This window comes from Aedes aegypti, chromosome 1 (assembly GCF_002204515.2).
Source record: "Aedes aegypti strain LVP_AGWG chromosome 1, AaegL5.0 Primary Assembly, whole genome shotgun sequence".
Classification (NCBI taxonomy): Eukaryota; Metazoa; Arthropoda; class Insecta; order Diptera; family Culicidae; genus Aedes; species Aedes aegypti.
Genome location: NC_035107.1, coordinates 157,209,182 through 157,237,112, shown reverse-complemented (window position 1 = coordinate 157,237,112; position 27,931 = coordinate 157,209,182). Strand labels below are relative to the sequence as shown.

The 27,931-nt window shown below is 36.8% G+C and overlaps 1 protein-coding gene across 9 annotated transcripts in view; it reads right to left on the bottom strand.

Annotated features, from left to right (window-relative positions):
• The window catches only part of LOC5568540 (syntaxin-binding protein 5), a 91,912-nt gene extending 67,519 nt beyond the window's left edge, over positions 1 to 24,393 (bottom strand). For 6 of the 9 annotated variants that reach the window (XM_021851927.1, XM_021851951.1, XM_021851943.1 and 3 more), the window contains exon 1: positions 23,260 to 23,996. In XM_021851927.1, coding sequence (XP_021707619.1) covers positions 23,260 to 23,403 — 144 coding nt within the window. In that variant the 5' untranslated portion in view covers positions 23,404 to 23,996. Of the gene's footprint in view, positions 1 to 23,259; positions 23,997 to 24,200 lie in introns of those variants that run through there. The other 3 variants (XM_021851930.1, XM_021851934.1, XM_021851961.1) reach the window with 3 other exon arrangements.
• Positions 24,394 to 27,931: the final 3,538 nt, after the last annotated feature.

Below are 27,931 nucleotides of genomic sequence, written 5' to 3'. Positions count from 1 at the left end.
CCAATTTGATTCTGACAAGATTTTAACTTTGGTTTAGGCACAGGAATTTTCAATGAAAATTACCGTAAAACGGGGTAACTTTGATAGTTTTATAGAAAATCTAAATAAGGTACACCGGGGCAAGTTTAAACGGGTGGGGCAAGATGAAATGCAAAGTTTTCAACTGGATGCCATTAAAAGTAAGCAGATACTTTTTCTCTAAAAGTTTGTTTCATCTATTAATTTAAAGTTTCTGTAATCGATTTTCTCATCGTTATGAAATTTCACTATGATACCTTGCCATTTCATCTTACCCCAGCGGTTTCAGCTTGCCCCGGTGTACCTTATTTCTGGATTCAATTTAGAATATTTTTATTTTATATTTTTAAAACAAGTACTGGTATCTCAGTTATCGATTTCAGTTGAAAGGTTGCATAACGATCCATTTTGAATGGACCGATAATATTTTATATAATCGAAAGACGATTTTCGGTTCTGGGGTAACTTTGATAATGGATGTGCAAACACATAAAAATCGACAACCAAACTACTGTTGTGCATCGGTGCATTGGATATTGATTGGAGAATGTAAATATAGAACGTGATTAGATTTTGTTCAACAATTAATAGAAATTATGGAAAAAATCAGCTACAAAAGTGTTGTAAGATCAAATATCCATGACAAACACCATTATTAATCTGTATGAATGTAAATGTAAATGATGTAAAATAATATTTTTGAAAAGATATCGATTGATATTCACTTTTCGACAATAAATCCCACATCAATCAAACATTTTTGGTATATAAAAAAGGAAGTTACGAACAAAACCGAATGGTTTACTTAGAGCAAGAAGGGCGTTGCATGCATCTAGGCGTTTCATATTATATGGAAATTTCTGACTTCGTTCACAAAAATTGCCCCAATTTGTAAAAATGATTTTTGATAAGAAATTTAAGACCGGATTCATGTTCTACTATAACTGGTCTGTCTGGGATAGGTGTAAAACTCTTCAGAATTTCATCACATAATGATCGTAGAATAGATTGTATGTGAGAGTTTGGAAAATGTTAAAATCTCGTTAATTTATAATATTCGAATATTAAAATTGAAATGTTATCGATTCCAACGAAAAAAGCTCTAACATGAAGTGTCATACTAATACTTTTGCATTCGTTTTGCTTAACTGATTGACAGAAATTATGTTATTTCGTTTAGTATGTCGTGGGTCCCTCATTATCAAAGTTACCCGCATAATCAAAGATACCCCGTTTTACGGTACTTAAATCATGTAAAATCCCAAAAACATTCAATTCTGGAAGGTTGCACAATTATTGTCACTTAAAAATTATAGTTATAATTATTATTTCTTGTTTTCAGGGTTGCCACATTTAAATCTGTATATTATAGTTCAACTATCTGTATTTCTAAAAAAAAAAAAGAAAGAAAGAAGTTAACATTATACAAGAAATTCATTAAAATACCAACCATTTGTAACTACATTGCGGAATCGACACATCAAAGATAAAATTTTAAGGTTTTCAAAAATACAAATTTTCATTTTTCTCAAAAATCTGTATAAGTCTATATAATTTTGGCCAAATTCTGTATACAGAATCTACCTATATATATTAAATATATATAGGCAACCCTGCTTGTCTCTAAAGTCTCTAAAGTATTTATTTTAATCAAAATGTTGCTTGCCTTGAATCCTGATGCAAATGTGTACAGGCTCCAAAGAAACCTCCAGATACTTTAACGGGTTCAACAGGCTCTTCAAGAAATTCGTCTTAGATTCCCCGAGGAAACACTTCAGGAATTATCATAGTTATTTTATTTAGAATACCTTTAGGGTCTCCTACAGGGATCTCTGGGATGGTACACAAATTATGTCACGCTAAATTTCAACTTTTTTGAATAGCCCCAGAATTTGCTCCATGAAATCCTTGACAACTCCAAAGCTACTACCTCCAGTAATTTTCACAGGTATTACTTTGATATTTTTTCCTACAACTATCCTAGAATTTCCTCCAGATATTTTTCACTAATCCTTCAACCGATTTCGGCAGTTGTTACTCTAGGAGATCTTCCAAAGATACCATGACCCCACAGTTATGGATCAAACAGTGTGGAGTCCAACCTTTAAAATTCAATAAAACGATATGGAAAACGTGAAATTGTAATTCAAATGCATGAATTGAATCGTTTCAAATTGGAACTTCGGTTAGTAAACTGTTTTGAGTGTAATATTTACATAGGATTGCATAAACATTAAAAATTGTATCGGTTTCTGAAAACCATATTAGGGATCAATTTTCATATTATGGATCAAATTGTGACATATTACGGATCAGTGCGCAAAATCAAGAGATTTTCAAACTCAATGCATTTGTATTGCATGATTTGGCGAAAGTTAACAATGTGTCACATATTACTGCAAAAAATAGCAGTGTTAGAGCTGTAAACAAGGGTAAAATGCCCTTATTTTGTGATACTGCGTTGTAGTAATTGAGAAATGAACTGTTTTTCGCTCCACATCAAGTTTTCCACCCATTTTTGTCTGCTAAAAAATGAAATTTACAAACCTTGATGTTTTATTAGTTTTATCCTTAGTGCGATTGTCTGAAAATGTCGAATCCAATGCTTAAAATGGCAGAAATCTACATTCTTTGGAAGTGATCCATAACCGTGGTAAACAATCATTTCCTGATCCATATTATGGATCACTAGTTAGAAGTGCTAATATTCGGTATTTAGAATCAACAATCAAGAAAAAGGTTTTCCAAAATGAATTCATACTTAATTGAAGCGAACGAGCATGGTTTATGCTATAACATTTGAATTTTACCACCTGTGGGAGCTTATGAATGCTGACGGCACTTCTTACAGAAAACGACCATATAATGATATCTGTGTGGTACCAAATAAATATTTGTCAAATACACCGTTATTTAGCGGTTGAATGTTGTGCTTAATATTACAAATGGTAGAAGACAAACAGTATAACATGAGAAAAATATGTTTTACGTCACTGTTTATGTTTTGAGCGAGTTATCCGATGTTAAACGCCAAAGTGATCCGTCACTGTGGGTGATCCGTAACTGTGTGGGCATGGTATCTAAAGAATTTCTTCCAAAGAAACCCACACAGGGTTATTCCAGATTGTTCTAAAAATAGCATTAGGGTTGTTTCTTTTTAAGAAACGCTGCAAGAATTCCTCCGATTGTTCATGTGGATTTTTTCAAGAATGCATCCTCGTTTCCTTCCAGGAATTCAAATTTCTTGAGGGGTTCTTCGAACTTCTATTTTTAACTATATTTTTTTCCAGCAAATCATCCAAGTATTACTTCTGCAGTTTTATTAAGCATTTCTTAAAAAATATCTCAAACAATTCCCATGCAATCTACAAAAGTGTACTATATTTTTCCATTGGTTAATACTATAGCAATTTTTTCAATAATTCCTCCGATCATTCCTATATAAATTTCAATAGGGATTCTGTCCAATGTTTTTCAAAAAAATCTTTATAAAATCCTGGAGAATACTTTCCCTAGATTTTATTGTTTTTTTTCGATTATCTTACTAAATTATCTAGGAAATCTACTAACACTACATCAAGAGTCCAGGAGCTATTTCAGAGATCCTTTTTCATTAAGGGTGACTTCAAAGCATACACAAGTTTTATCAAAGGTTATTTCCTCCCGGGTTAATGTTTCAGGAAAAAAATGCTTGCCATTTACCTGGCGACATTCCTGGAAGAATTCCTGAAAAAAGATTTCAAAGCTTACATGAGGAAATCTGGAAGAATCTTGAAGGAAATCCCTAGAATTAGAATTCCCTTGGTGAAATTAGAACTTTCTTAAAAAAATTCTCAAAGATTTTTCTGAGGATTTCAGATGATTTCTGCAATAATCTTTGGATACATTAATGTCTGTGGTTATCCTTGGGAAAATTATGGTTGAATTCTTGAGGTACGCTTAACAAAATTCTTGGAAAAAATCCCTAGGGAAACTCATGGAGACAGTTTTTGAGCAATAGTCACTAAATGAACTTCTTTAGAAATTTTCGAACTAATATCTGAACAATAGAGCAAATAACTGATTAAATTTCTGTTCTATAGAAAATCATGGAGAGCACATACAGTAATACTAATATCACAAGGAAGCTGATATCTGCTCTGAAACTATGCATAATCGAACTCTTATATCCTGGTTCCCATTAGGTTTCGTTTTGTTTTATTGGTTTATGGCTCTTAGGTCTGGTTTAGGTCTCTTTTTCAGGCAAGAGATCTCTAAGTTTCCTATATTTCAGAATACTCAAAATTTACCAATTCTGTAAAGACGAAAAAGTTTTCAAAAGTTTTGCGGTAATGAAAATGATGGGGTTAGAAGCAAAGAGGTATTAGTGACAACACCTAGTTTTAAGAAAATGTACTTTGTAGTTTTTTCAGTAATTTATCATTCCATACTAATTGTATGGGAAACAAAAAAAAGCTAGTCTTCTAATAATTAATCTGTTGAGCAGTAAAATCAACTGATAATATTGTTAGAACGCTTGGAAATAGTAAAATTTCCTCAACTCGAAACCAACCTTATTGTCATTTTACATCCCTTTACGTTTGAGCTCCTCATATTCAGTTACTTTCAATTTCCAGCCCAGGGTTAAAAAAATCGTAGCTAGCTTCACTGTACACAAAAGGTTTACCAACGTTTGTCCTACCCATGGTTATAAACGTGGACGCGCCTTTGGTATATGGGAAATGCCATTGACGGTTTGTGATCTTCTACGAGGTTTTTCGAGACCCAACAGGGCGCGTGCACCGGGTTGCGGAAAGGATAAAAGGGAGATTAACCCCTCAACCGGCAGCTTCATTTTTGACCGTAAAAAAATATTCAAACCGTGATAACTTTTCAGTTTCTTAATATTTTTGCACCGTTTTTTTCACAAGTTCTCAAAAAACTCTTCTAGTTTAAGAATCTGTGTCGAAATAGATAATTGGTCATCTGGATCCGGAGATATTCCAAAATTCCTTGGGGACCGACGCGTTTACCATAACCCACGTTAATTTCTCAGGCTACAGACTTTTTATCGTATTCGGATATTCACTCCTCGGGATGATACATTAATGCGAGTATGTTGTGAAAAAATGAAGCAATTTGGTGCAGCCGTCTTTGAGTAATGAGCATTTATGTTTCTGGTACCCACGCTGGACAAATAAAGATCTTGAAGACTCTAAAAAACCTCATATCGTAATTTTCAGATTTCTCCAAGAATACTGAACCGATTTGTATGATTTTTTTCAGAGTAGCTCCTTATTATCTGGCATTGTATAGTACACGTTTATTTTTTCGATAAATTTACCAAAAACAAAATGGCCGCCAAAGACATTTTATATGGAGAAAGTCGGTCCCCCAAGGAATATCGGAATGTCTTCAAAACTAGATCTTCAATGATTAATATCGACACGGATTCTTAAACTAGAAGAGTTTTTTGAGATATTGTGAAAAAATGGTGCAAAAATATCGAGAAATAAAAAAGTTATCGCGATTTTAATATTTTTTTTAGCGGTAAAAAAATGAAGCTGCCGGTAGAAGAGGTTAATAGCATAAAATAATACAGCAAAAAGCCGTTCTCTGATTAGGTAATGTTAGCAATCTCCTATGGTGTTCTAAATACTATAACATTTTTTACTCACTGGGAATTCTGGCCATGATAATATCAATAATGATGGAAAAATAATATCTTATACTTAATATTATTAAGTTAATAAGTACAATATAGCTTTACTGTAATTAATCCACTAAATAAAGTTAACGACATTTAGTGGAATTGTTTACATTCTAACAAAACTACATAATAAACTCATTACTAATCACTGTTCCTATATTCTCTCTTTCTCACCTTCATATATGTTGCATGTTTCATTGATAATATTTCAGGCTTGTAAGCAGTGAAAAGATAACTGGATGGAATAACTTCGAAAAGAGTGCTCAAAATAGGATAATTCAGCTCAGAGAATTATCATCAAGAGTAAGTAAAACTTTCTCCTGGATCACACAAACAGATGAACTAATAATATCAAATATTGGTCTATATAAATCAATGCACTGATTTATAATTTTATATTATTACATGATAAACATGTAAAGTTTGTAAAGTTGATCGATTGAATTGCGTTCTTTATAGTAATGTTCAATCATTATCAAAAGCTCCTAAAACGTCGCATCAGCAGACTTTAGTCATCTGCATCACTCTCATATTGGGCCGTATGAATAAAAAGCGTTGAACTTTACTACATGTAGCATCTACTCAAAAACAAAATCCACAAAGTTTACTACACTTTTGGTATGAATAAAAACCCCTTTCGAACATGTAGTACCTACTACTTTCGAACATGAGCAGTGACTGATGCTGCCACTTTAAGAAAATTCAAAGTACAGAGTAGGGTAAATTATGTATTTTGGACAGGCTAAGGATATGTCTGGAAACGGCGATCGATTAACTGCCTTAGATACTAATATTTTATTACGTTTTGATACTTATATGCTTAATGTATCATTGTTTTTTGAGTTTCTGGAGAGAAAAAGCTCACAAACTGTAGCATTAGCTGTCAAAATAGCGTTTTTTAATTGTCTGTCTGTTATACATTTCGGACATCAAATATATATTTTGGACACCCTCATGTGAATATAATTTGGACAGGGGCTTTATCTCACTATCTATTCTATGGTTTCTTAAAAAGACGATCATATCATAATGTTTAAAGAGTTTACATGTGACTTATGCATTTTTTTCGCTTATTGGATGTGTATATTAGTGATAATCAATAATTTCATTTAATGCAAGCAATATCATCAGATTCACGAAATACTCCTGCAAGTATGCATGCATGCGACATTCCAGTGCGTTTCATCAGATGGCCAAATTATATCAACTGAGCAAAAACCGTAATCTATTTTGGACACCACCTGTTTTATGCCTTATGTACTCATGTTAAGATTTTAGATGAACTAAGCTTTAATATTAGAAATATTTTATCATCATTGCCGCCTTTTAACTTTTTATGAAAGCCTATTCTGAGCGCTATTACTTGCGTTTAATGTATGTTCTTGAAACGTACATCCTCTTGCATTCGTAGGTTTCACAGGTGTTCTGTTGATACAATTTACAATTTTTATATTTTTGAAGCCAATTTGTAATTTGTTATGAAAACGGCTGTCATTAATAAGTAGCATAGTGTATTAATAATGCAATACATGATTTTCCGTACATAAATTCCTCATCATCTCATTGTAAATGAGCATAGAACAACCAGCCTGTCCAAATTATATGCATGTCCAAGTTATATACGTTACCCTAATGCTGCATGTTAAGAAAATTCCATTCAGAGTGACTCTTGAAATCAATAAATCATGCATATATGCCAAATTTGTCACTTATTCACGTGACAAATTATGTGAAAATATGAATATTACTACATTCCCGCTATGCATCGCGTAATCGATCATGAAATTTATGTTGGTTATGTAACTTTACAGTATTCCCTTTATGTGCATGTGAATTTTATAATGATTTGACAACAAGGATTTTCCTTAGAATTTTCGAATTTTAGCTAGAAATCTGTATCCTATGAATGAATCTTGAGATAACAGCAATTGTGACATTATAAAGTTCCTAACATTTTCAAGATTCCAGTATTGAGAATTTGAAGAAATAGCGGTAGAATTTTGAGCTTCCTCTGTGAATTAAAAAAAAACAGCATGTCGGACTCCGCTGATGGATATGGGATTCTTGGTATTTCTGTGGTATTCTCGTTATTTCGATAGGTTTCCTGGTAGTATCCCTGGGCTTCTTAGAAATAAAAATTCTCACAATAGTGGTTGAATTAAGGATTTTCTTTTACATTTTTACATTCAGACGCTCAAAGGTTTATACTATAATTGAAGATTTTTCTGAAATCCCAACGGAACTGGAAATCCAATGGGGATCTAAAGTTTACAAGAATTCCAAAGATTCGGACCAGAGTTTGCAAGAATCTCACTGAAATCTCAGAAGATTCTTACAGAAATACCGTTCATTAAAGATACGCCGAATAATTTCAAAAGATTAATAGCCAGGTCAAATATCGGATTTACCCAAAGAATCCCAGAATAGCTTACAGAATCCCATAATTGTTATAACAAATCTAGAATGCCTATCGGAAACCCAGAATTTCTATAGGTATTCCAGAATTCCAAAGAAAATCAGAGAATCTGGGATGTCAGAATTCTTACATAAAATTAAGAATTACTTTATAATTAGCTGAAATCCATCTGACATCCGAGAATTCCTAAGAAACGACATAATTATCGTAATGCCAGATTGAGCATAATTATCCGTAATGAGTATCTTCGTATCTGCCACGCAATATTCACATGCAAAATGGTCAATTGACATTGAAAGCTCATAGTAAGTACTCATAAGAACAGCTGAAGCTGAGAGTTAAGCTCTGTCCCAGTTGGGACTTAACGTCAGAAAAGAATACCAGATCTCTCAAAAAAAAAAAAATAAAAAATCTTTACCGGAATCTCAAATTCTTTCGAAATATCAAAATTTCTACGGAAATCTTAAAATACCGTTCGAAATACCAAAGCTGATATCGTATTCCCATGATATTTACTCAAATTTTAATTATTCCATTCATTTCAACAATCACAATGCATGAGTAGCAAGCTCTGAAGCTAACTACCAGTAGCTTTGTAGTAAATGCTACCTTTATTCATAGCAACGCGTTGTTTGTAGTATGTTCGAAAGGTGTAGAAAGAGAAATGACACAAACATGTTCCACTCATGTTCCACATCTAGCGTTTACTACCGATCATGTAGTAAACTCACTTTACTACATTTTTATTCATACGGCCCATTGTTATTATTTTTTGTTTATTTTCTTCTTCTTGGCATTAACGTCCTTACTGGGAAAGAGACTATTTCTCAGCTTAGTGTTGTTATGAGCACTTCCACAGTTAAACCCTTATCCTCTCTTGATACGTTTTGAGCATTCGTAAAAGGACTCAAAAAATCATATCTCCGTTATTTCTGGAGCGATTTTTTAAAATTTTACCACCAATGCAACCGGTCACTTCTCTAGTTTCAATATGTCATACAGAATATGATATTGGCCACATGGTTCCGGAGTTATTCCGGGGTGCAGTGGGGTAGGTTTTTTCCCGGATGATGATCCACTTACAAAGTGCTTCAGAAACCTGGACTTCGACATGTCATTCTTCATTCCTAGTCGTGCACTCTTAACGGCAACAGCACTATTTTGTTGCTCCGTTCATCGCGAAATTTTTGGATTTTTTCACCACAAAGTTGGTTTTTTTCCAGTCGTCGCGTGTGTCCCGCAGTGTACCACGGGAAGTAGTTAACCGCCAGTCTAGTCTGACGTGTTAACTATTCATCAAATTGGGACGTTCTTTTCCAAACGCCAACAGAGAGGATAACCAAATCAAGGCCACCATCGATCCTGATCGCCGTTTGCTGGTGCCTTTATAGGAAGCCAACCGGCATAAACAACATCGTCATCAACGTTGACTACGTCCACACATCTCGTGGGAGTGCGAAAAAACACGTTGCCTAGACAAGGCACTCGGTCGATGCATTGTTCTGCTGTGCTGTGGACCAAAAGCACATGGTGTGATAATCTCGGCAAAGATCACCAAACATCATCGCATCGTTGCTGTGGGTAAACAAACGTCGTTTCTATTCTCTTCGCTTACCCCCTTCTCTCTCTTTGTCGCTACACTACAACCAAATCACAGTGGCTCATAGCTCATAAGTTTTTGGTTTTTATTAAAAACTTTGTAAATATTTTTTTTTTTAATATTTTTGTAAATATTTTTTTTTTTTTTGAAATATTTTTTGTAATTTTTTTTTGTAAGCATTTATTTTTTTTTTCTTCTTGTATTTTTTTTTTCTCAAAAACAAAAATTCTGGTCACCGTTCTGTTATTGGTGAAGATTATTTCTCTTTATAGTTATAATTCTTAAGGTTTTGTTTTTGATAACTTTTCTATTGCCTTTGCTACCGTTTTTATTTTTTTTGTTTCTTATTTATTTTTGCGGCAAAACAAACATAGTCCGTCAGCAATGGAACCGAATGATACTGGCGGGGGTTCGCCGGAATACATTTTTTCTTCGGATGATGAATCAGTTCCGGTTCAGACAACTGTCCTAACAGACCAAACCCATGATATGGAGGTAATGGAGATTACCGAAAACGACAAACCTCCTCCCTTGCTTACCGGAGTTGGAATCGAGGCGCAAACGAGTTCTGCTCCACTCGAAGATAATCCAATTCACCCAATCGTTCAAAATACACTGCACCTATCCCAAAAGCCAATGGATACCAATTTTGGTTCACAAGCCAGTCTGAATCAATCTCCTGCTTGTTCCTCATCCTCTAGGTTTTCTTCTAACCCGGCGACCCCCGTGCAAAAGCTTATCCACCCGGATCTAAGGGCCCCTTTCTGGTTTTCTTTCGGCCCAAAGCTAATGGAAAACCGCTAAACAAGTTACAAATCGAAAAAGATCTGTCAAAGTCGTTTCGAGGCATCCTCGAGGTAGACTCACCTAGCCGGGACAAGTTGCGTGTCACTGTTAGTGATCGCGACCAGGCGAACAAGATTGCTGCCTTTGAGCTCTTTTCTATGGAGTACAAAGTCTATATTCCTAGTCACGAGGTCGAGTGCTACGGAGTGGTCACCGAACATAACTTATCTCGAGCTGATATCATGTCTGGAGCTGGTGGATTCAAAAATCGTGCCGTTCCACTAGTTCCAGTGCTTGACGCCAGCCAAATGAACAAAGCCTATCCAGATGGCTCCAAAAGCCGTCAAATTCTTTTCGAGTGACCTTCTCTGGATCCGCTCTACCAAGTGCACTGGTGATAGGTCGTCTTCGGTTACCTGTTCGTCTTTATGTACCACGGTAATGCACTGCGAAAAATGCCGGCAGTTGGGCCACACTGCACTCTACTGCAGCAATAAACCTCGCTGTAGCAAAGTGCGGTGATCAACACGCCGAGGGTTCCTGCAAGACGGAACCAAAATGTACAACTTGTGGTCAAGCTTTTCACGAGCTTACCGCTTGCCCGAAGTACATAGAGCGGGAGAAACATACAATTAACTCGCTAAAACAACGGTCTAGGCGATCTTATGCAGATATGCTGAAAAAGATTGCTCCGACTGTTGCTCCATCGGCCCATTCTAATACTAGTAATAATATCTTCACGTCCCTGCCGGATAATGATCAAGGATCTGACTCTGAGGGTGGAGAAGAATATACCGTAATTGAGACAGGAACGAAGAGGAAGCGAGCGGTTGCAAAACGGCACTCGCAAAAGCACGCTTTACATAACGTTCCTGGTCAACAAACTCTTCAATCCCTCTGGTAAAATTAAGAAGTGACGGAAAAAGCAAAAAAGCTCCTCCAGGCTTTAATTCTCAGCTGAAGACTTTCCGGCACTTCCAGGAACATTTAAAACCCCAGTTGTACCAATTTCTCGCCCAGAAAATCATCAAACTCGTCAGCAGGAACAAAATGATGTTTCCGGAAAACTGACTCTTTCTGGGATAGTGGATATCATCTTCGAAACGTTGGAAATCTCACCCGCTACAAGACAGCTGATTACCATGGCACTTTCTTTGGTGAAACCTTTTTGAAGCAACTGGCTTCCAAATGGCCGATTCTTGAATCTTTCATATCTTTCGATGGATAATTTAGCCAATGAGGTCGGAGATATGATCGAAGTGCTACAGTGGAATTATAGAAGCATTCTTAAAAATATTGATGCGTTTAAAATTTTTAATTCATAGCACACGCTGTGATGTATTTGCCCTTTGTGAAATATGGCTTACTTCGGATAATGATGTTTACTTTCCATGACTTTAATACTATTCGTCTGGATCGAGGGGATGGTTATGGAGGGGTGCTCTTGGGAATCAACAACTCCACTCCTTTTATAGAATCGACCTTCCCCCGATGACAGGTATTGAAGTAGTTGCATGTCATATTACTGCCCGAGGTAAAGGCTTCAGTGTAGCTAGCATATACATTCCGCCAAATGCCAGAATGTCACGAAGAGACCTTGCAGTGATATGCGAAGCTATGCCTGCGCCATGGTTGATCCTAGGAGATTTCAATTCTCACGGTACAGCCTGGGGGTCACCGAGAGACGACAACCGCGCAACCCTTATTTATGACCTCTGTGACTACTTCAATTTGGCAATTTTAAACACTGGGGAAGCAACGCGAATTAAACCTCCAGATCCTCCGAGCATGTTAGACCTCTCAATCTGTTCGAATTCACTATCATTGGATTGCACGTGGAAAGTAATCCAAGATCCCCATGGTAGTGATCACCTGCCTATCAAAATCTCAGTTACCAATAACTCGCGTCAGACACATCAGATCGATGTCGCGTATGACCTTACGAAACATATCGACTGGAAACTATACGCTGAGAAGATCTCCGTAGGTGAGCAATCGGTATGTACACTTCCTCTGCGAGAAGAATACCAGTTTTGGTCCGCGTTGATCATCAACAGTGCTTTACAAGCTCAGCGTAAACCGGTCCCGGGGTCTTCGGTACGAAGACGATCTCCCACTCCGTGGTGGGATGACGAATGCACCAGAGTCTATCGTGAACGATCCGTCGTGTTTAAAGAATACAGAAAACGAGGCACTCGGGATAATTTCGATCGGTATTCTTCTCTTGATCACAAATTCAAGAACCTCGTGAAAGCGAAGAAACGCGGTTACTGGAGAAATTTCGTCAACGGGCTAACACGAGAAACGTCGATGCGAACTCTCTGGACGGTCGGTAGAAGAATGCGCAACGCGGTATCGGTAAATGAGGATCGAGAAAGCTCTTCTCGATGGATTCTCGATTTCGCGAAGAAAGTTTGCCCGGACTCCGTCCAAGTGCAAACGATAAGTCGTGACCATCCACTCGAACGAAACGAAATGGACCTACCCTTTTCGATGGTGGAATTCTCACTTGCTCTTCTTTCATGTAATAATTCTGCCCCAGGAATGGACAGGATTAAGTTCAACTTGCTCAAAAACCTCCCAGACGTCGCGAAGAGGCGCTTGCTGAACTTATTCAATGCCTTCTTGGAGAGCAAACATTGTTCCGGATGATTGGAGACAAGTGAGAGTTATTGCTATCCAAAAGCCAGGAAAGCCTGCATCGGACCACAACTCGTACCGTCCTATTGCGATGTTGTCATGTCTTCGAAAGTTGTTAGAGAAGATGATTCTCTTTCGACTGGAAAAATGGGTTGAATCGAAAGGTCTCCTCTCAGATACTCAATTTGGTTTCCGCAGAGGCAAGGGAACGAGCGACTGTCTTGCGCTGCTTTCTACAGAAATTCAACTGGCCTATGCTCAAAAGGAACAAATGGGTTCAGTTTTCTTGGACATTAAGGGGGCTTTTGATGCAGTTTGCATAGATGTCCTTTCAGACAAACTCCACCAATGTGGATTTTCTCCTATCCTAAATAACTACTTGTATAATTTGTTGTCTGAGAAGCAAATGAATTTCGCTCATGGATCCTCAACAACTTCAAGAATTAGCTTCATGGGTCTCCCCAAGGGCTCGTGCTTAAGCCCTCTTCTTTACAACTTTTACGTAAGAGATATTGACGATTGTCTCATGGGAAATTGCGTGCTAAGACAGCTTGCGGATGACGCCGTTGTTTCTGTTACAGGACCAGAGGCGGACGATCTGCAAGGACCATTGCAAGATACTCTGGACAATTTATCCACTTGGGCTGCGAAGCTTGGTATCGAATTCTCTCCGGAGAAAACTGAGTTGGTTGTCTTTTCTAGGAAGCGTAATCCCAGCAGAGATTGAGCTTCAAATTTTGGGTAAGGAAATCACTCAAGGCCTTTCACATATGTACTTAGGGGTCTGGTTCGACTCTAAATGCACCTGGGGAAAGCATATTAAATATCTGTACCAGAAGTGCCAGCAACGAATCAACTTCATGCGTACGCTCACAGGAACGTGGTGGGGAGCCCATCCGGAAAATCTAATAAAGCTATATCGCACAACAATTCTCTCGGTCCTCGAATATGGTAGTTTTTGTTTTCAATCCGCCGCGAGAACACACATCATCAAACTCCAGCGTATCCAATATCGCTGTATTCGGATTGCACTAGGCTGCATGAGTTCGACTCATACTATGAGTTTAGAGGTATTAGCAGGAGTACTGCCTTTATCAGATCGTTTCGCGGAATTGTCGTTGAGGCTTCTCATACGCTGTGTAGTGTCGAATTCATTGGTGATTGAGAATTTTGAAAAGCTAATCGAACGTAATCCTCAAACAAGATTCATGACTCTGTACTACACGTACATGACTCTGGAGGTTAACCCTTCTTCGAATGTTCCCAATCGTAGTTGCTTCCCAGTCTTCTCCAATAACACTGTAGTTTTTGATCTGTCTATGAGGCAAGATATCCGTGGGAATTCCAGATCTGCTTCGCTCGGAGCACATACCAAAAATGTTTGCAAGCAAATTCGGCCATGTCAGTTGCGACAAAAAGTTTTACACCGACGGGTCAAAAATAAATGATTCCACTGGTTTTGGTGTATTTAATGAGGTTCATAGCGTCGCCCATAAACTTCAAAGCCCTTGCTCCGTATATGTCGCAGAATTGGCGGCTATACATTACGCATTAGAGCGAATTGCCTCTCTTCCCTCTGATCAATACTTCATTTTTACAGATAGCCTCAGTTCTATAGAGGCTATTCGTTCAATGAGGCCGGTAAAGCACTCTCCGTATTTCCTTAGTGAAATACGATCTACTCTGAGTGCTTTATCGAATCAATCATATACTATCACCTTGGTATGGGTCCCTTCCCATTGTTTAATTCCGGGCAATGAGAAAGCGGACTCGCTCGCCAAGGTGGGCGCCCCGTTATCCTATCCCTTCCTGTATATTATTGTTACCCCTAACCTCGACCAAACCGCGAGTTTTACGGTTCCCCAAAGCTAACACTATAATTAAGAACAAAACATGAAATTGTCAAAATAAATTTCAAAGAATACGGCTCCGTAATGCCTGAAGGCGCATGAGCCTTGTAAATAAATGATGAAGTAAAAAAAAAAAAAATGTCATTCTTCATGATTTATCAAGAAGAGGTCACTTTAAACCACTTTGGGTCTTTCTGGCCACTTTGGCTGCATTCCGGTAGTCTTCCGGTCACTTGGTTCCCCTGGGGAAGTGGCCATTTACGGACTGGTTATGAAAGCAGGGCTTGCGGCATATCAAGATTTAACGAATCAAGTATGTTGAAGACTATATCAATTGATTTTGGCCACGTACCGGAAGTCTTCCGGGTACCTGGTTCCCTCAGGAAAGTGGCCATATATGGACCGGTTATGAAGCAGGGCTTGCGACATATCAATCTTCAAGATTTCATGAACCAATCATATTGGTGACTATTTCAATCGTTTTTGGACACATTGGCCACGTTCCGGGAATCCTCCGGGCACCTGGTCCCCTCAGGAAAGTGGCCATATAGGGACCGGTTGAAGCAGGTCTTGTGGCATATCAAACCCAGACACCTTCAGCCTAGGGGTGGGACAGCCGTGCTCAGAGCAACACTTTGAACACAGAGTAAGCTTGAGTAACTCAGATTTTACTCAAAACTATTTCGGGTTACTAGGATTTAGCAAGCATCCGACATCACGTGTTCGCATTATTCAATATGTCAAATCGTTTTTTTTTTCGCAGCATTTAACCGAACGAATTCAAAATTTCTAGACCACAATAATGAATTTCGGCGATAGTCATAATTTGGGTGTTCTTGATGAAGTGACTGAATCTTAAATTCAGTAACGCCAATAATTAAATCCATCAATCACATTTCCCAACATAATGAGAAAAGTCTGACAATAACCTTACATTGCCTTCGCGAACTCCAGAAAGAAATATCGATATTATTATCGAAAAAAGAAATTGTTCATATCTGAAAAGAATCCTAAATAAAGTCAAACAAATTAATTTATAAATAATGAACAAGTTTTCAACTTCACGCTCACGTGAAAAACTTTTTATTAGGCGCTCTAAAAGGATGGCATCCACTCTATGCTGAAAAACATAAATGCTGTTGTAAATTTAAAAACTCGAACGTTTTGCTCCTAGTGGACTTTTGCCTTTAACAATGGACTAGCTTGCAGTACCCATTGGAGCAGCCGGAAAACGTTCTTCGAGAAATATGTGCTGTCCTGGAGCGGTGTTCTAAATGCACTTTCCAAGACAAACAGAGTCCGGATAGCTGACGACAGGAACCATCAACACGTTATTATACTCCATAAATTGCTTGATCTATCCCAAATTAAATAACGATTGCAGCACATCAGATAACGCGTATTGGCTCAGTCCTTTAGCTTCTAGTAGTATTCGGTAGAGCACTAGAACATTTTGTAACAGCTGTTATCAACTTTCTTCCTTCCCTGAAGCTCTGGAACTCGATGTCACACATAATAATCGTTCGTCAAATGTGGACTTGCTGCTCTGGGAGTTCGTAGACAACGTCTTTCTGACAGCAGCTATCCATTCCATCAATCTACAATCAGAGAAAAAAAATCTATTTACGTAAACTCACGTCATTGATGCCATAGATTTACTTGTTATTGTAAGCTATCGCACGGGTTGCTATGCGCACTCCCAAACAAGCAACGAGAGTTACTCAGAGTTGCTCTGAATCTAACTCAAGAGTTAGCTCAAAAGCAAAAGCTCTCCCACCCCTAGCCTTCAGCATAGCTTTGCCTTGTAGACGCGGACTCTAACCACTCGGCTAAGGAAGGCCCCATTTTTTGTTTATAAAACTTCTAAAAATTGTGCAATTGACGGTCTATTTGAAATTTCAATTACTGTCAAGGCTTAAAATTTGCTGATGTGTACAGCCCTACTGCGATACAGTTCTGCATTTTATGTCACATCAACATCATCCATCACCTGCGATAGACAATGGATATCACTGATAATTAAGCAAATAAAATGTATCCTTTAACAGATATGCATGTCGTGTCAGTAATAGGCACGACTTGAAGAAAACCATCGTATGCACACATTATATATTTTAAATGGGTATAGTCATAATTCCTTACCCTTTTTTGTAGAAACTTTAAATTTAAGAGCTGTTAGGTACATCACGGGAACTATTAGTAGGTATCATATTGAAAAGTCATGTATTGCTTCTGGTCTCTGGTATTGGTCTCTGTTGAGTAGCATCGTAGGTACTTGTTTGCAAATTTTGCAGACTGCAATGCAGACTAAATCCGGGTTTTCATTTATTCTACTAAACATCTCTAAGATTTATTATCATCAAAGTTTGAAGGTGCTGTTTTGAAGAATATACGCAGAAACATCGAAAGTTTTGCATTTTCCCATTAGGAATAAGTGTTCTTTTCTAAATACGCAATATTAATGATGTTGTTGGTGTGGTGATTAATAAATTGCAATTGTAATGGTTATCAGAAGCCAAGTGGAAGTCATGTAGTTTAAAAGCAGCTTTTATGAACACAATGTGTATTATATCTCGAAAACTTATTCATACAGACTCAAGTCAAAAGAGTATACAAACTTACTTTATCGATCCTACGTGTTAAGCAGGCGGAATTCTACACGTACCGCTCTGTACCAACTCAACTTTTCACTTTTAGAACGTTTAATTTCCGGATTTACAAAACGACGAAAGTAACATTTTCAACTTTTGCAACCTAAACCACTACTTTCGCCGCCCCGCTGTATGGAGAGACAAAGTGACTTAACCACGAATCAAAACAAAACACTACTTGAGCCGATTTTACACTGGTAGAAAAACGTCGAAAGTAACTGAATGAAACGGCTTATCATTTTCTTATAATTATTTTTGTGGGAAATAATAGAAACTACCTAGTTTTTGAACGTGAGCTGAGTGTATGCAAAATTTTGAGCGAAGTACACGGCAAAAAAATGTTAAAAAGGTGATTCATTTTAAAACAGTTTTAGAAGATAGATTGTGATTTTTTCTAATTAATTTTCTCAAAACCGTATAAAAGTTACTTACGTCGATTTGAAAAAGTAATCGAGATATGAATCTTTTATCATAGTCGTAACAAGTAAGAGTCATTCAGCCACGCCAAGTAGTTTAAATAAGATATTGTACGGTGCAATAAAGATGATTTTGTAGCCACACAATTTTGACTTTATATTCTGGCTCTAAAAGGTTTAGGAAAAAGTCAAGAGGCGAATTACAAAATATCATTTCTCGAAGACTTATTCAAACAGACTCAAGTCAGAAAAGTTAACAAACTTACTTTATCAATCCTACGTGTTTCGCAGACGAAATTCTACACGTTCCGCTCTAAACCAAATCGATTTTTCACTTTTAGAACGCTTAATTTCCGAATTTACAAAACGACGAAAGTAAGATTCTCCACTTTCGCAAGCTAACCGCTACTTTCGCCGCTCCGTTGTATGGGAGACAAAGTGACTTAACCACGAATCAAAACAAAACACTACTTGAGTCGATTTTACACTGGTACAAAAACGTCGTAAGTAACTGATTGAAACGGCTTATCATTTTGTCATACATTTTTTGTGGGAAATGATAGGAACCACCTAGTGTTTTAACGCGAGCTGATTGCATGCAAAATTTAAGCGATATACACGGTAAAAAAAATATAAAAAAGGGGATTCATTTCAAAACTGTTTTGAAAGAAGAAAGGTTGTGATTCTTTTTAATTAATTTTCTCAAAACCGGATGAAAGTTACTTAGGCTGATACAAATATTAAATTTCTTTTATGTCCGAGACCACTTGGAAGGTACGAGGGGGGGGATAAAAATAAATAAGGAACAAAAAAATAAAAATAAAAAAAAAGTATTTTTTTCGAATTTTTATTTTTAACGATAATTGTTGAACTTTTTTCAAACGTTCTCTGGATCATTATTTTACTTGTTTTTTACTTTAAAAATTGAAAAAACCTAACTGATGTCAAAAAAATTATGAATCTTTTTTTTTCTCCCCTTCAAAATTTTCGGATTTTTGAAGGGGGGGGTGACATAAAAGAAAATTAATATTTGTATCAGCCTTACGGCCGATTTGAAAAATTAATCGAGATTTTTTGGCAACGTTGAATGTCGCCACCAAATATTATAGCACTCACGTAACTGTCATAAAACATTAAAAACACGAAAGCCAATGCTGTTGAATTGTTATACCTTGAACAGACATCTGATACATATACCATGGTACAAGTTGTCAAGAAAATTATTCCAAGGCTATCTTGAATGAAGACAATTATCAGTATATGGAACCCATTTCAAGATAATTGTACAATGGTACGTATACCACAAGTGTGTCATAAGTATTACTTGGGGAGCACCCCAACAATCATACCGGCAGGAAAAAACTTCGCTGGGTGCGTTACTTTGCTCAAAATTCAGATTATTTCACCTCCTTGCTTATATTCCAATTCTCGCGGTCAGTATCATAAGGGCGTAACTGCAGTGATCGATTTCTCTTCATCGATTTACTCTTTAATTGATTACTCGGACGGGTGACTGTTTTAATCTGATTTTATCGATTCAGTAAAAAGCACTCATTGCCCTTCTTCAATATCAAATATCGTTTGATTTTTAGGTATTATCCTAAAGACAAAATCGATCAATGCAGATACGCCTGTATGATACTACACGCGAGATTTGTACTTCAAGCGTGTGCTAGAAAAAGAGCGTAAAACGCACCATCGATTTCTCTTCATCGATCCCCTCTTCTACGAACAATTTTTTAGCAGCTTTGCATTTCAGGATGCTAGGCAGTGATGCAAACTTGCATCTTGTCACCTTTATTCGCAGCAGAGAGGATCGATGAAGAGAAATCGATCATGCGACTTACGCCCTCGCGCACACGATTGATTCGAAGAAAATTAAAATCAAATTTCAAAGGACTATTGAAACAAGCAGTGTGTTCACTTCTACATTCCAAGAGCTAAGTATGCTGTTTCGCTCAAAAGAGTAAAGACATGTAATGCATTACTTGACTGAGTGGGTCAAGAGATTTCCTACAGCGATCTCCAATTGAAATGACATTTCTTCTCAACTATGTACTGCGATCAAAGAAATTTGATTTTCTTGACCATTTCTTGAAATGAATTTCCACACATCGAGATAGGCGATTACTCTTCTTGTCAACAGCAAACCAGCAAATTTATTCAAATGCAACTTGTTTGTTCGAAACTTCACCATGAGTCAGACAGAAGTTGCTCCTTTCCTCTAGGTAGGTAGGTAATTTTTTTTTTTTTTTTGGGTTTCCAGCTGGAGCTGTATGACAGCTTCTTTGTCTGTGCTGGACCCCGTAGTGCAAATTTTACCTCTACTTTTGCCAATATTTAGACGGAATAGGCTATGTTGCCCGCTTTAACACTATTTTGTTTGAATATTGTGCAGAAGTAGTTTTATTGAATTGTTTTTGTTTCAGTTTCCCTCCCGTAGTCATGTTTGTATAGTCAGCCTTTAGTCCTGAGCAATTTGGATTCTTGTTTACGCATGGAGAAGCGACATGAAAATATATGTTGATAATGAATGCACTTCTTGGAAATAACATACAGAGCTATGTTGTAGTAGTCTATGTTGACAAATTGTAGCACAAATGTCATCTCCAAGCATCTTTTGACCATGATAGACAGAAAATGTTAATTATATAGATTGCGGTCGAATTTAAAACGATAGCGATTTGATGGAATACCCATTTTCCCGAATGAACGTTATTGAAGTGAAAAACATGAAATGTGCTTCCATCTATACGCGAACAAGAACTATCTGAAGTGTCTCGTCATTTTTCAGGTCTTGTATGTCATGTATTCTCTAGTATTTTAGTCGTTTACGCTACTAGTATGAAACAATGTCAATGATGTGTTGCAATCTATTGTTCTAATCTATTCCAAAATATGAGTCAAGTGTTTGGTTTTAAAAAGTCTTATCTTCCAAAGGTCGCGCTGGAATGCTAATCAATACAATTTCTAGGAGAGATGACTATCTATGTTGACAACTTGCAGTACCGATTCCAAGTTATAGATAATTATGAGAAGTATCAAATCGAAATGTACTGTAAATGTGTTCGGTATGGTCAGCGATGTGTTTTATGTTCGTCGTATTGTTATTGTTCTGAGGTCTTCTCAAAATGAGAATTCAATTGAATAATGTCTCAAGTTAGTTTCCAGATTGGAAAGGCTGTATTATCGGGCGGGTGAATATGTAGGGACCGAAAAGTTAAGTTGTTGTTTCAGTTTAAACAAAAATAGTATGCAGTATATTTTTTCTACTTAGCTTGAGATGCGGTCCATCGCTGGTCCGTTGAGTCCGAGGGACGTTCCCGTGGCCGGTGTACCGAGAAATAGAGAATTAGAAAATATATGTGATATCATCAAAGCGGTATATTCATAGACAATAACAAAGTGTCACATCTCAACTAATACCATAATACTTTAACTACAAATACAAAAGCTAATTCTATGTTATTTCCACTACTACGCTCACGATAATTATGTTATGATCGTTAGAATAAAAACGATAGAGGTTACTAATACATACCAGAAATACTACCCAAAGAACGCTAATGTCGCCAGTGTTGGTGTGATAAATGCAAAGTAGTGCAAAAATGTTTAGAGAATTAAATAAGCTATAAATTACAGCATTTTGTTCAACAATATTATATCATATTATAAAAGACAGTAAAAAATTAAACATTTCAGTAACAACAGCGTCATCAGTTTTCTAATTATTATACATATATCAATAACACTTCTAAACTATCTTTAATACCGCTACAACCTACCTTACTAGATAACGCAATACCGTAGAATGCCGTAATTCACATTTTGGGATATTTCTCAAAAATCGTAAATTATTATTAATGAAAATTTTAATTGGAATTATGATGCATTACCAACATATAAAAATAGCAGTATGGGCAAATTTCAAAAATTTTCTTAAATTTCAACAAAAAAATGGACCAAATACGCGGATTTAGGCGATGCGCTGAATTACGGTACCTTACGGTATTACTAAGGTAATAATTACTACATTGTTAGTAAACCTAACATAAAAGTCTATTTTCAATGACCTGTGAGACGCAGAGACCACCCGCACCCACTCTTGCGCCTCTTGGTCTACTGAAAAAGATTTATGTATATTGAACTAAATACTACTATTAGAAATAGTGCTACTGATGAAGGTGATCGTTGGTTTCCCAGTCTTGTTATTGATTTGAGTGTTAGTAGAGACTGGTAGTAGGCCCTGCCGGTCCCTCCAGCATTACGCGTAGTTATCTGGTGTTAGATCATGCGACAGTAACTAAACTCATACTGAAAGCCTGGTTCGCTGCTGACAAGTAATTTCTCGGCCTATATTGATGCATGGGAAATTCCTGCAAGGAATCGATCAAGAAAGCTCTTTTTTCTGATTGCAGTACGCAGCTGAAAAGAAATGTCAGTTCAAACGGGAGTTGCTGTAGAAAATTTCTGCAAGGAATCGGCGGGAAATTTCTTTAGCGATTCCTGTTCAGCAGCAAATCAGGCTGAAGGTGTGATAAATCAAGTGAAAAATATATTAAAGCATTGAAACACATGTCATTATATAACTTAAAACTATTAGACTAGCTTACATTTTATAAGTTATAATTACGATTAATTTTCGCGATCAATATATTAGCATTAGAGTAGTTTCACAATACCAACAATATGTATTCACTTGATAAATCACCGTCAATCCCATCACCCAAGGGCAGGGTTCCTCTAGGTAGGTAGGTAATCAAAGTTTTAAACGTGAGAAGACAATGAGATCATTGATCGGAGAGATTGATTTTCCAACATTTATCATCTTTTTCTGACTTTTACTAGTCATTCAATTTTATATGGTACATGGGACATTTTCTTCAATAGGTTTGCTTTCAGTTTCGATTTTTTGCAAGAAAGGCTGAACTTCAACATTTAAATGATTAGAGTGTTATCGTAGTAAAGCTTGCAAATATTCTTAATAACACAATTGTTGTACGTCTCAGTGGAATGGATTTGCGTTTCGCTTACCCAAATACCATATAGTATACTTAGAATTATATTTTAGTAAAAAAGCCGCGGTTTTATGATTATCGAACGCACCACGGACCAGTAGGTAGGATGAGGACAATAGAGAAGACCACACCCTTTCGGGAGAGGATGTCGGAGATACAGAAGAAAAAAAAATACCTTGCGCAGTTGAAAATGTTCTGGTCGTAATGTTTCTTGTATTTCTTGCTCCGTGCAGATCCTTGTTGGTCCAAGAGAAGAGGGCTGATTCACTGTAGAACTTCGAAAACCATCTAAAACTCCTTTGAAAGTGAATTTTTTCATTTTACAAGCAAAACTAGCTCAGAAAATTCACTGTTTGTTGCTTTTTAACTTTTATGTTGTTGCTTATTTTTTTTTTGTAATATGTAGGTATATAGAGCTCAGTCGACGTGTACAAAACCGTTTTCAACACTTATTATTTTCTCTTTTCACTATCACACACTATTTTTTTGTGAACTTTTTCCACTTTTAATGCTCTAATAACGAATGATTCAACAAATAATATTTACATTATGAACACGGTTAATGACATTTCTGGCACAACTAGCAACGCATATAATTTTTCATCATCCAAGACAGCGGTGCATAATCCAGCAACTACGAGTATCACAAGTAATGGTATGAATAATGAGCATGATTTTTTGTTTCGTTTAACGAATCTGATGCATTAGAACGGAAAAACTTTTTGAAAAACACCACATTTCAGCGGACTGCGGACGAAATTTGCGCGAAATTTCCGACAATGGCTCTTGCAAAATTTTCTCTGATCACAGCAAGCCAAGTACAGGTACATTTTCTCGTCAAGGTCGTCGTCGCCTACTGCTGCTGTTGGCCGTGTAGTTCTTTGCTGTGTTTCCACCGTGTGCAAGTTCGGACTGGGAATGTGCACCGATTACCGGAGAGATGCCTTTTTCCCCTCAAATTGCGAAAACCACTTTTAACAGAACAAAATTCCAAGCATGACGTGTGCGCAAAGCGGTTCTTATCAATAACAAAGAAAATTGTTCACATTAAACACCTCTCCGATGTCGGCGCATAAATCCAGCTCACGATTCTCACTAGAAAACGTCGTTTATCACCTTTTTGGCACAATATCAAAATAGTTCCACTCTTGGTGATCACGATTGATAACTTTTACAGTTCCGGTCGAAATTTCACTATACGTTATCGCGTTCCGGTTCTGCGTTGACAATTTTTGCACAACAATGTTCTGTTTCTCCCGATGTTTGTTTGACACCCAACGACACTCTTGTACGAACAAAATATCAAACTGCACCAGATTTCGCCAATCACATATTTTATCACTGCGAAGTACTAGAGCCAGATCACAGTAGGCTCGAAATGTCACTTGAAAATTGACACTAGGTGGCACTAGTGATCCTTTATAGAGAGATAGGCGGAAGTAAAATGGAATAATTTGACAACAGACCAGCAGTGCTGTTTTTGCTCGGCGTCGAGAATAATATTGTAACACGGACATAACTTCCTCATTGCTAAAAAGTGTATTTTGTTTCGTTAAAGATCTTTGAGTTACATATCCAAGCTAATAAACAGTTAAAAACATCAGCAACTAAAAATTGAATTGACAAAAATTTAAAATAGAAAAATATTTCATATTTTTGCTTCGTGCAAAATTACTTTTACCGAAATAATTTCAAACGGATTACATTACTTCTCAAGAAAAGTTCAAAACAAACATAACGCATGTTCGTTTGGCTCACACTTTGACAGCACTCGCTGCTCGATTGGCTCACACTTTGACAGAAGTGTCACCTTCCGCGAATCTCTCTTATAAAGGATTTCTACACGCAAAGATCAGTCTACCAAAATATGGGTAAAGTTTACCCATAATCGTCAAAAAGTGCACACACTCATTTTATGGGTAAAGTGGGTTTACCTATAAATAGGTAAACTGCCAGTACCCATATATGGGTATTATAGCACGGAAGCAATTCTTCGAAAAATACGCAAAAATGCGTAGTTCAGTAGACTTTTTCACTCGCTTAATTTATTTTCATGGTTTTAAAAGAAATAGTATTTTGTCATTACCACACGAATCCAAACTTTATTCATAATACACACGAATCCAAACTTCAATCAAAGATATAATAAGATGAACTAATATCAGTATCAGCCAAAAGTTAGAAAGTGTATCGTGATACATCGATTTTGAAATAAACGAAACCTGCCACCACCAGACGATTCAGTACAGAAATGCCATTCTTCTATAGAATTGCTGTCTCCCAGTTTTATATTTAATCTAGCCTTTCAGCGGGCCCGACATTTCCAGTTGTTTTGGCACCGTGACAAAATATATTCGGGCAGCATATTCACATAATTGATAAAACTGAAAATAAAAAATACATAGTTCTAATTTCAGTTTCTGTCAAGGCTCTGTTTATGGCTGCGCAAAACAATAACTAAATGACTAAACCTACTCACCTCCGACAGGAATTAATATTTTTTTTCAGGGTTCTAAATCAATTTATTAGAAACTGTTTACAACAAGGAATTCTATCTTGTTCGTCGCACTATGACTGTAAACAATTCAATTTTTTCATCCAAATATGGGTAATCACAATCACCCATATTTGGGTAAATCCACTTAACCAATAATATGGGTAAAATTTACCAATTTTTATTGGTATATTTTACTCATATTATACGTTTTATATCTAAACGTGTAGGTGGCACTGCCTCACTTGATAAGAGAAAGTATACGTAAAAAATTCTACTCAATAATTTTCACACACACGGTAATCTAAAACGACTCAGATTTTTGAAAAATAAAAAGACAAAAAAGTAAGAGGTTGCTTCCGAGATACAACCCGGTCAACCATCCTACACGGGAAAAAAATCTGTGGTAAAAATAACTATTTTAGCTGACTACGCCCATTCTTGAAACTACCATGGAAATTCAGACCAATTTACTATGTTTACGGTACACCCCACCGCATTACTGGTACATTTGACAGAAATAACTTACAACAATCTGATTCCGACTACAGGCATGGTAGAATCAAGCGCATTTCTGGTCTGCTGAAAATTGCCGGTGCGAGCGCTTAAGTTAACCCCCTAAAATGGTAGTTTTTACCGCACAATTTTTTTGCGTGTATGCGCTACTTTAAATATCTTTATCCAATAATATAGATTTCTGTCGTTTTTACTTTATTGATAATTTTGTTACGTTTATTTATGTATCTTCATCGATCCATAACACTTCATAAGTAACTTCCTTTATCAAGCATACGATATAAATCTTCAACGAAACGGTACTAAATTTCGTTCAATCATCTTTTATCGGTGGAACTTCAGTTACCTTTATGAATATTCATCGGAAAATGTGTCACGAATGATGCCAAAGTAACGTCATAAATTGACAACGAAAAATTAAGCTTGGTATCGAGGCACCTTTATTACTCTTTTCAATATCATTTCGTAAATCAGCGTAAAGATATTCTGGTATATCGTATGACAGGTTTCGATGTTTTGATTTTGCAAAGATCGAACTATTTGAGACCAATGATGATTCTCCTCGACTCTTTTAAATCATTCTTTTCAGATCCAAAGCATTACGGATTATCGGCTTTCGTATTACCAGAAGGATGCTATTTAACCAGTAGGTATTATTACAAATATTTTTCGGCAGTAAGCATGCTTGCAGTTAAAGTTCTGGCTATTCTTGAGGCCAACTCTTCCCCTGTATTGAACTGAAAATGAATCAATAGTTTATGAATACTTTCTGCCACCCTTAGTTATAAAATAAAGTTTGGCTTAGTTGGTAAGTATCCTCCGATTTCCCGTATCATTAGAGTTAAATCTCAATTTAAAAAAGTGACAAAAAAGTTCATCATAAACATAAACAAATTGACAAAGTGCGTGTAGAACCCCACAAATGTTTTGGTTCACGATAAAATTTTTTGCAAGTCGATAAAGTAGGAGATTTTGGTCTCGAAATTTTGATAAAAATCTGTATCAACATTTCACGATGCTACTTAATGAGCGTTAAATTTCTTTATGAATCGATGACGATCGCTATCGATTTGTTATATGAGCATCTTTAAAGCTCGACATAAAGAAATGTGAAGAAAATTGAAGAAATGGTTGACCGGGAACCGCCAAGTTGACGTTGGATAACGTTAGCTTCTTCTATTTCCTAGCTTGAGACCGTCACGAACTTATGAAAGATTTCTACTGTTAAAAATCCAATCAATTTTCATACTATTTGTTGCATGTCAATTCTGACTTATTATGGACATTGTGTGTCATTTTTTGGTTGGTTCGGTTAACACTTCAACACCGATAGAACCGGTCGATGGAAGAAGAAGCATGAGCGATAACTCCTGCTCCCCAAACAAATATTCCGGTTGAACGTTAGGTCCACTAAGATTGGTTGCTTGAGTGGGTTCCGAAGCCTGTTTAAGGTTGAGGTACTTCTCCATGAATTCCGCGAGCTCCATGTTCTCCTCTTTGCTCAAATCGATGTTAAAGTTGCCAGTCACGATGATTGGCATGATCTCCTTTTGATACTCGAAGAAGTTCCGCACCATGAAGAACTTTTTCTGCTTTGTCGTGGTATACAGGGAAAAGTAGAAACAAATCTGCAATTCCAGAGCTCGGCCGTCATGGTCCTGCAGGAAGCGAATGACCCAACTGATCGGTTTGTTTGAGGATACCAACCTGTGCGCGATCCACGCCAAGCGTGTCAGCATCATACCGAAGGACATCCAACTGACTCGTAGTATCCGTGGAGAAAGCGCTTAAATTGAATTGCAGCACAATTTCAAATACTTATGACAGACATGTGATA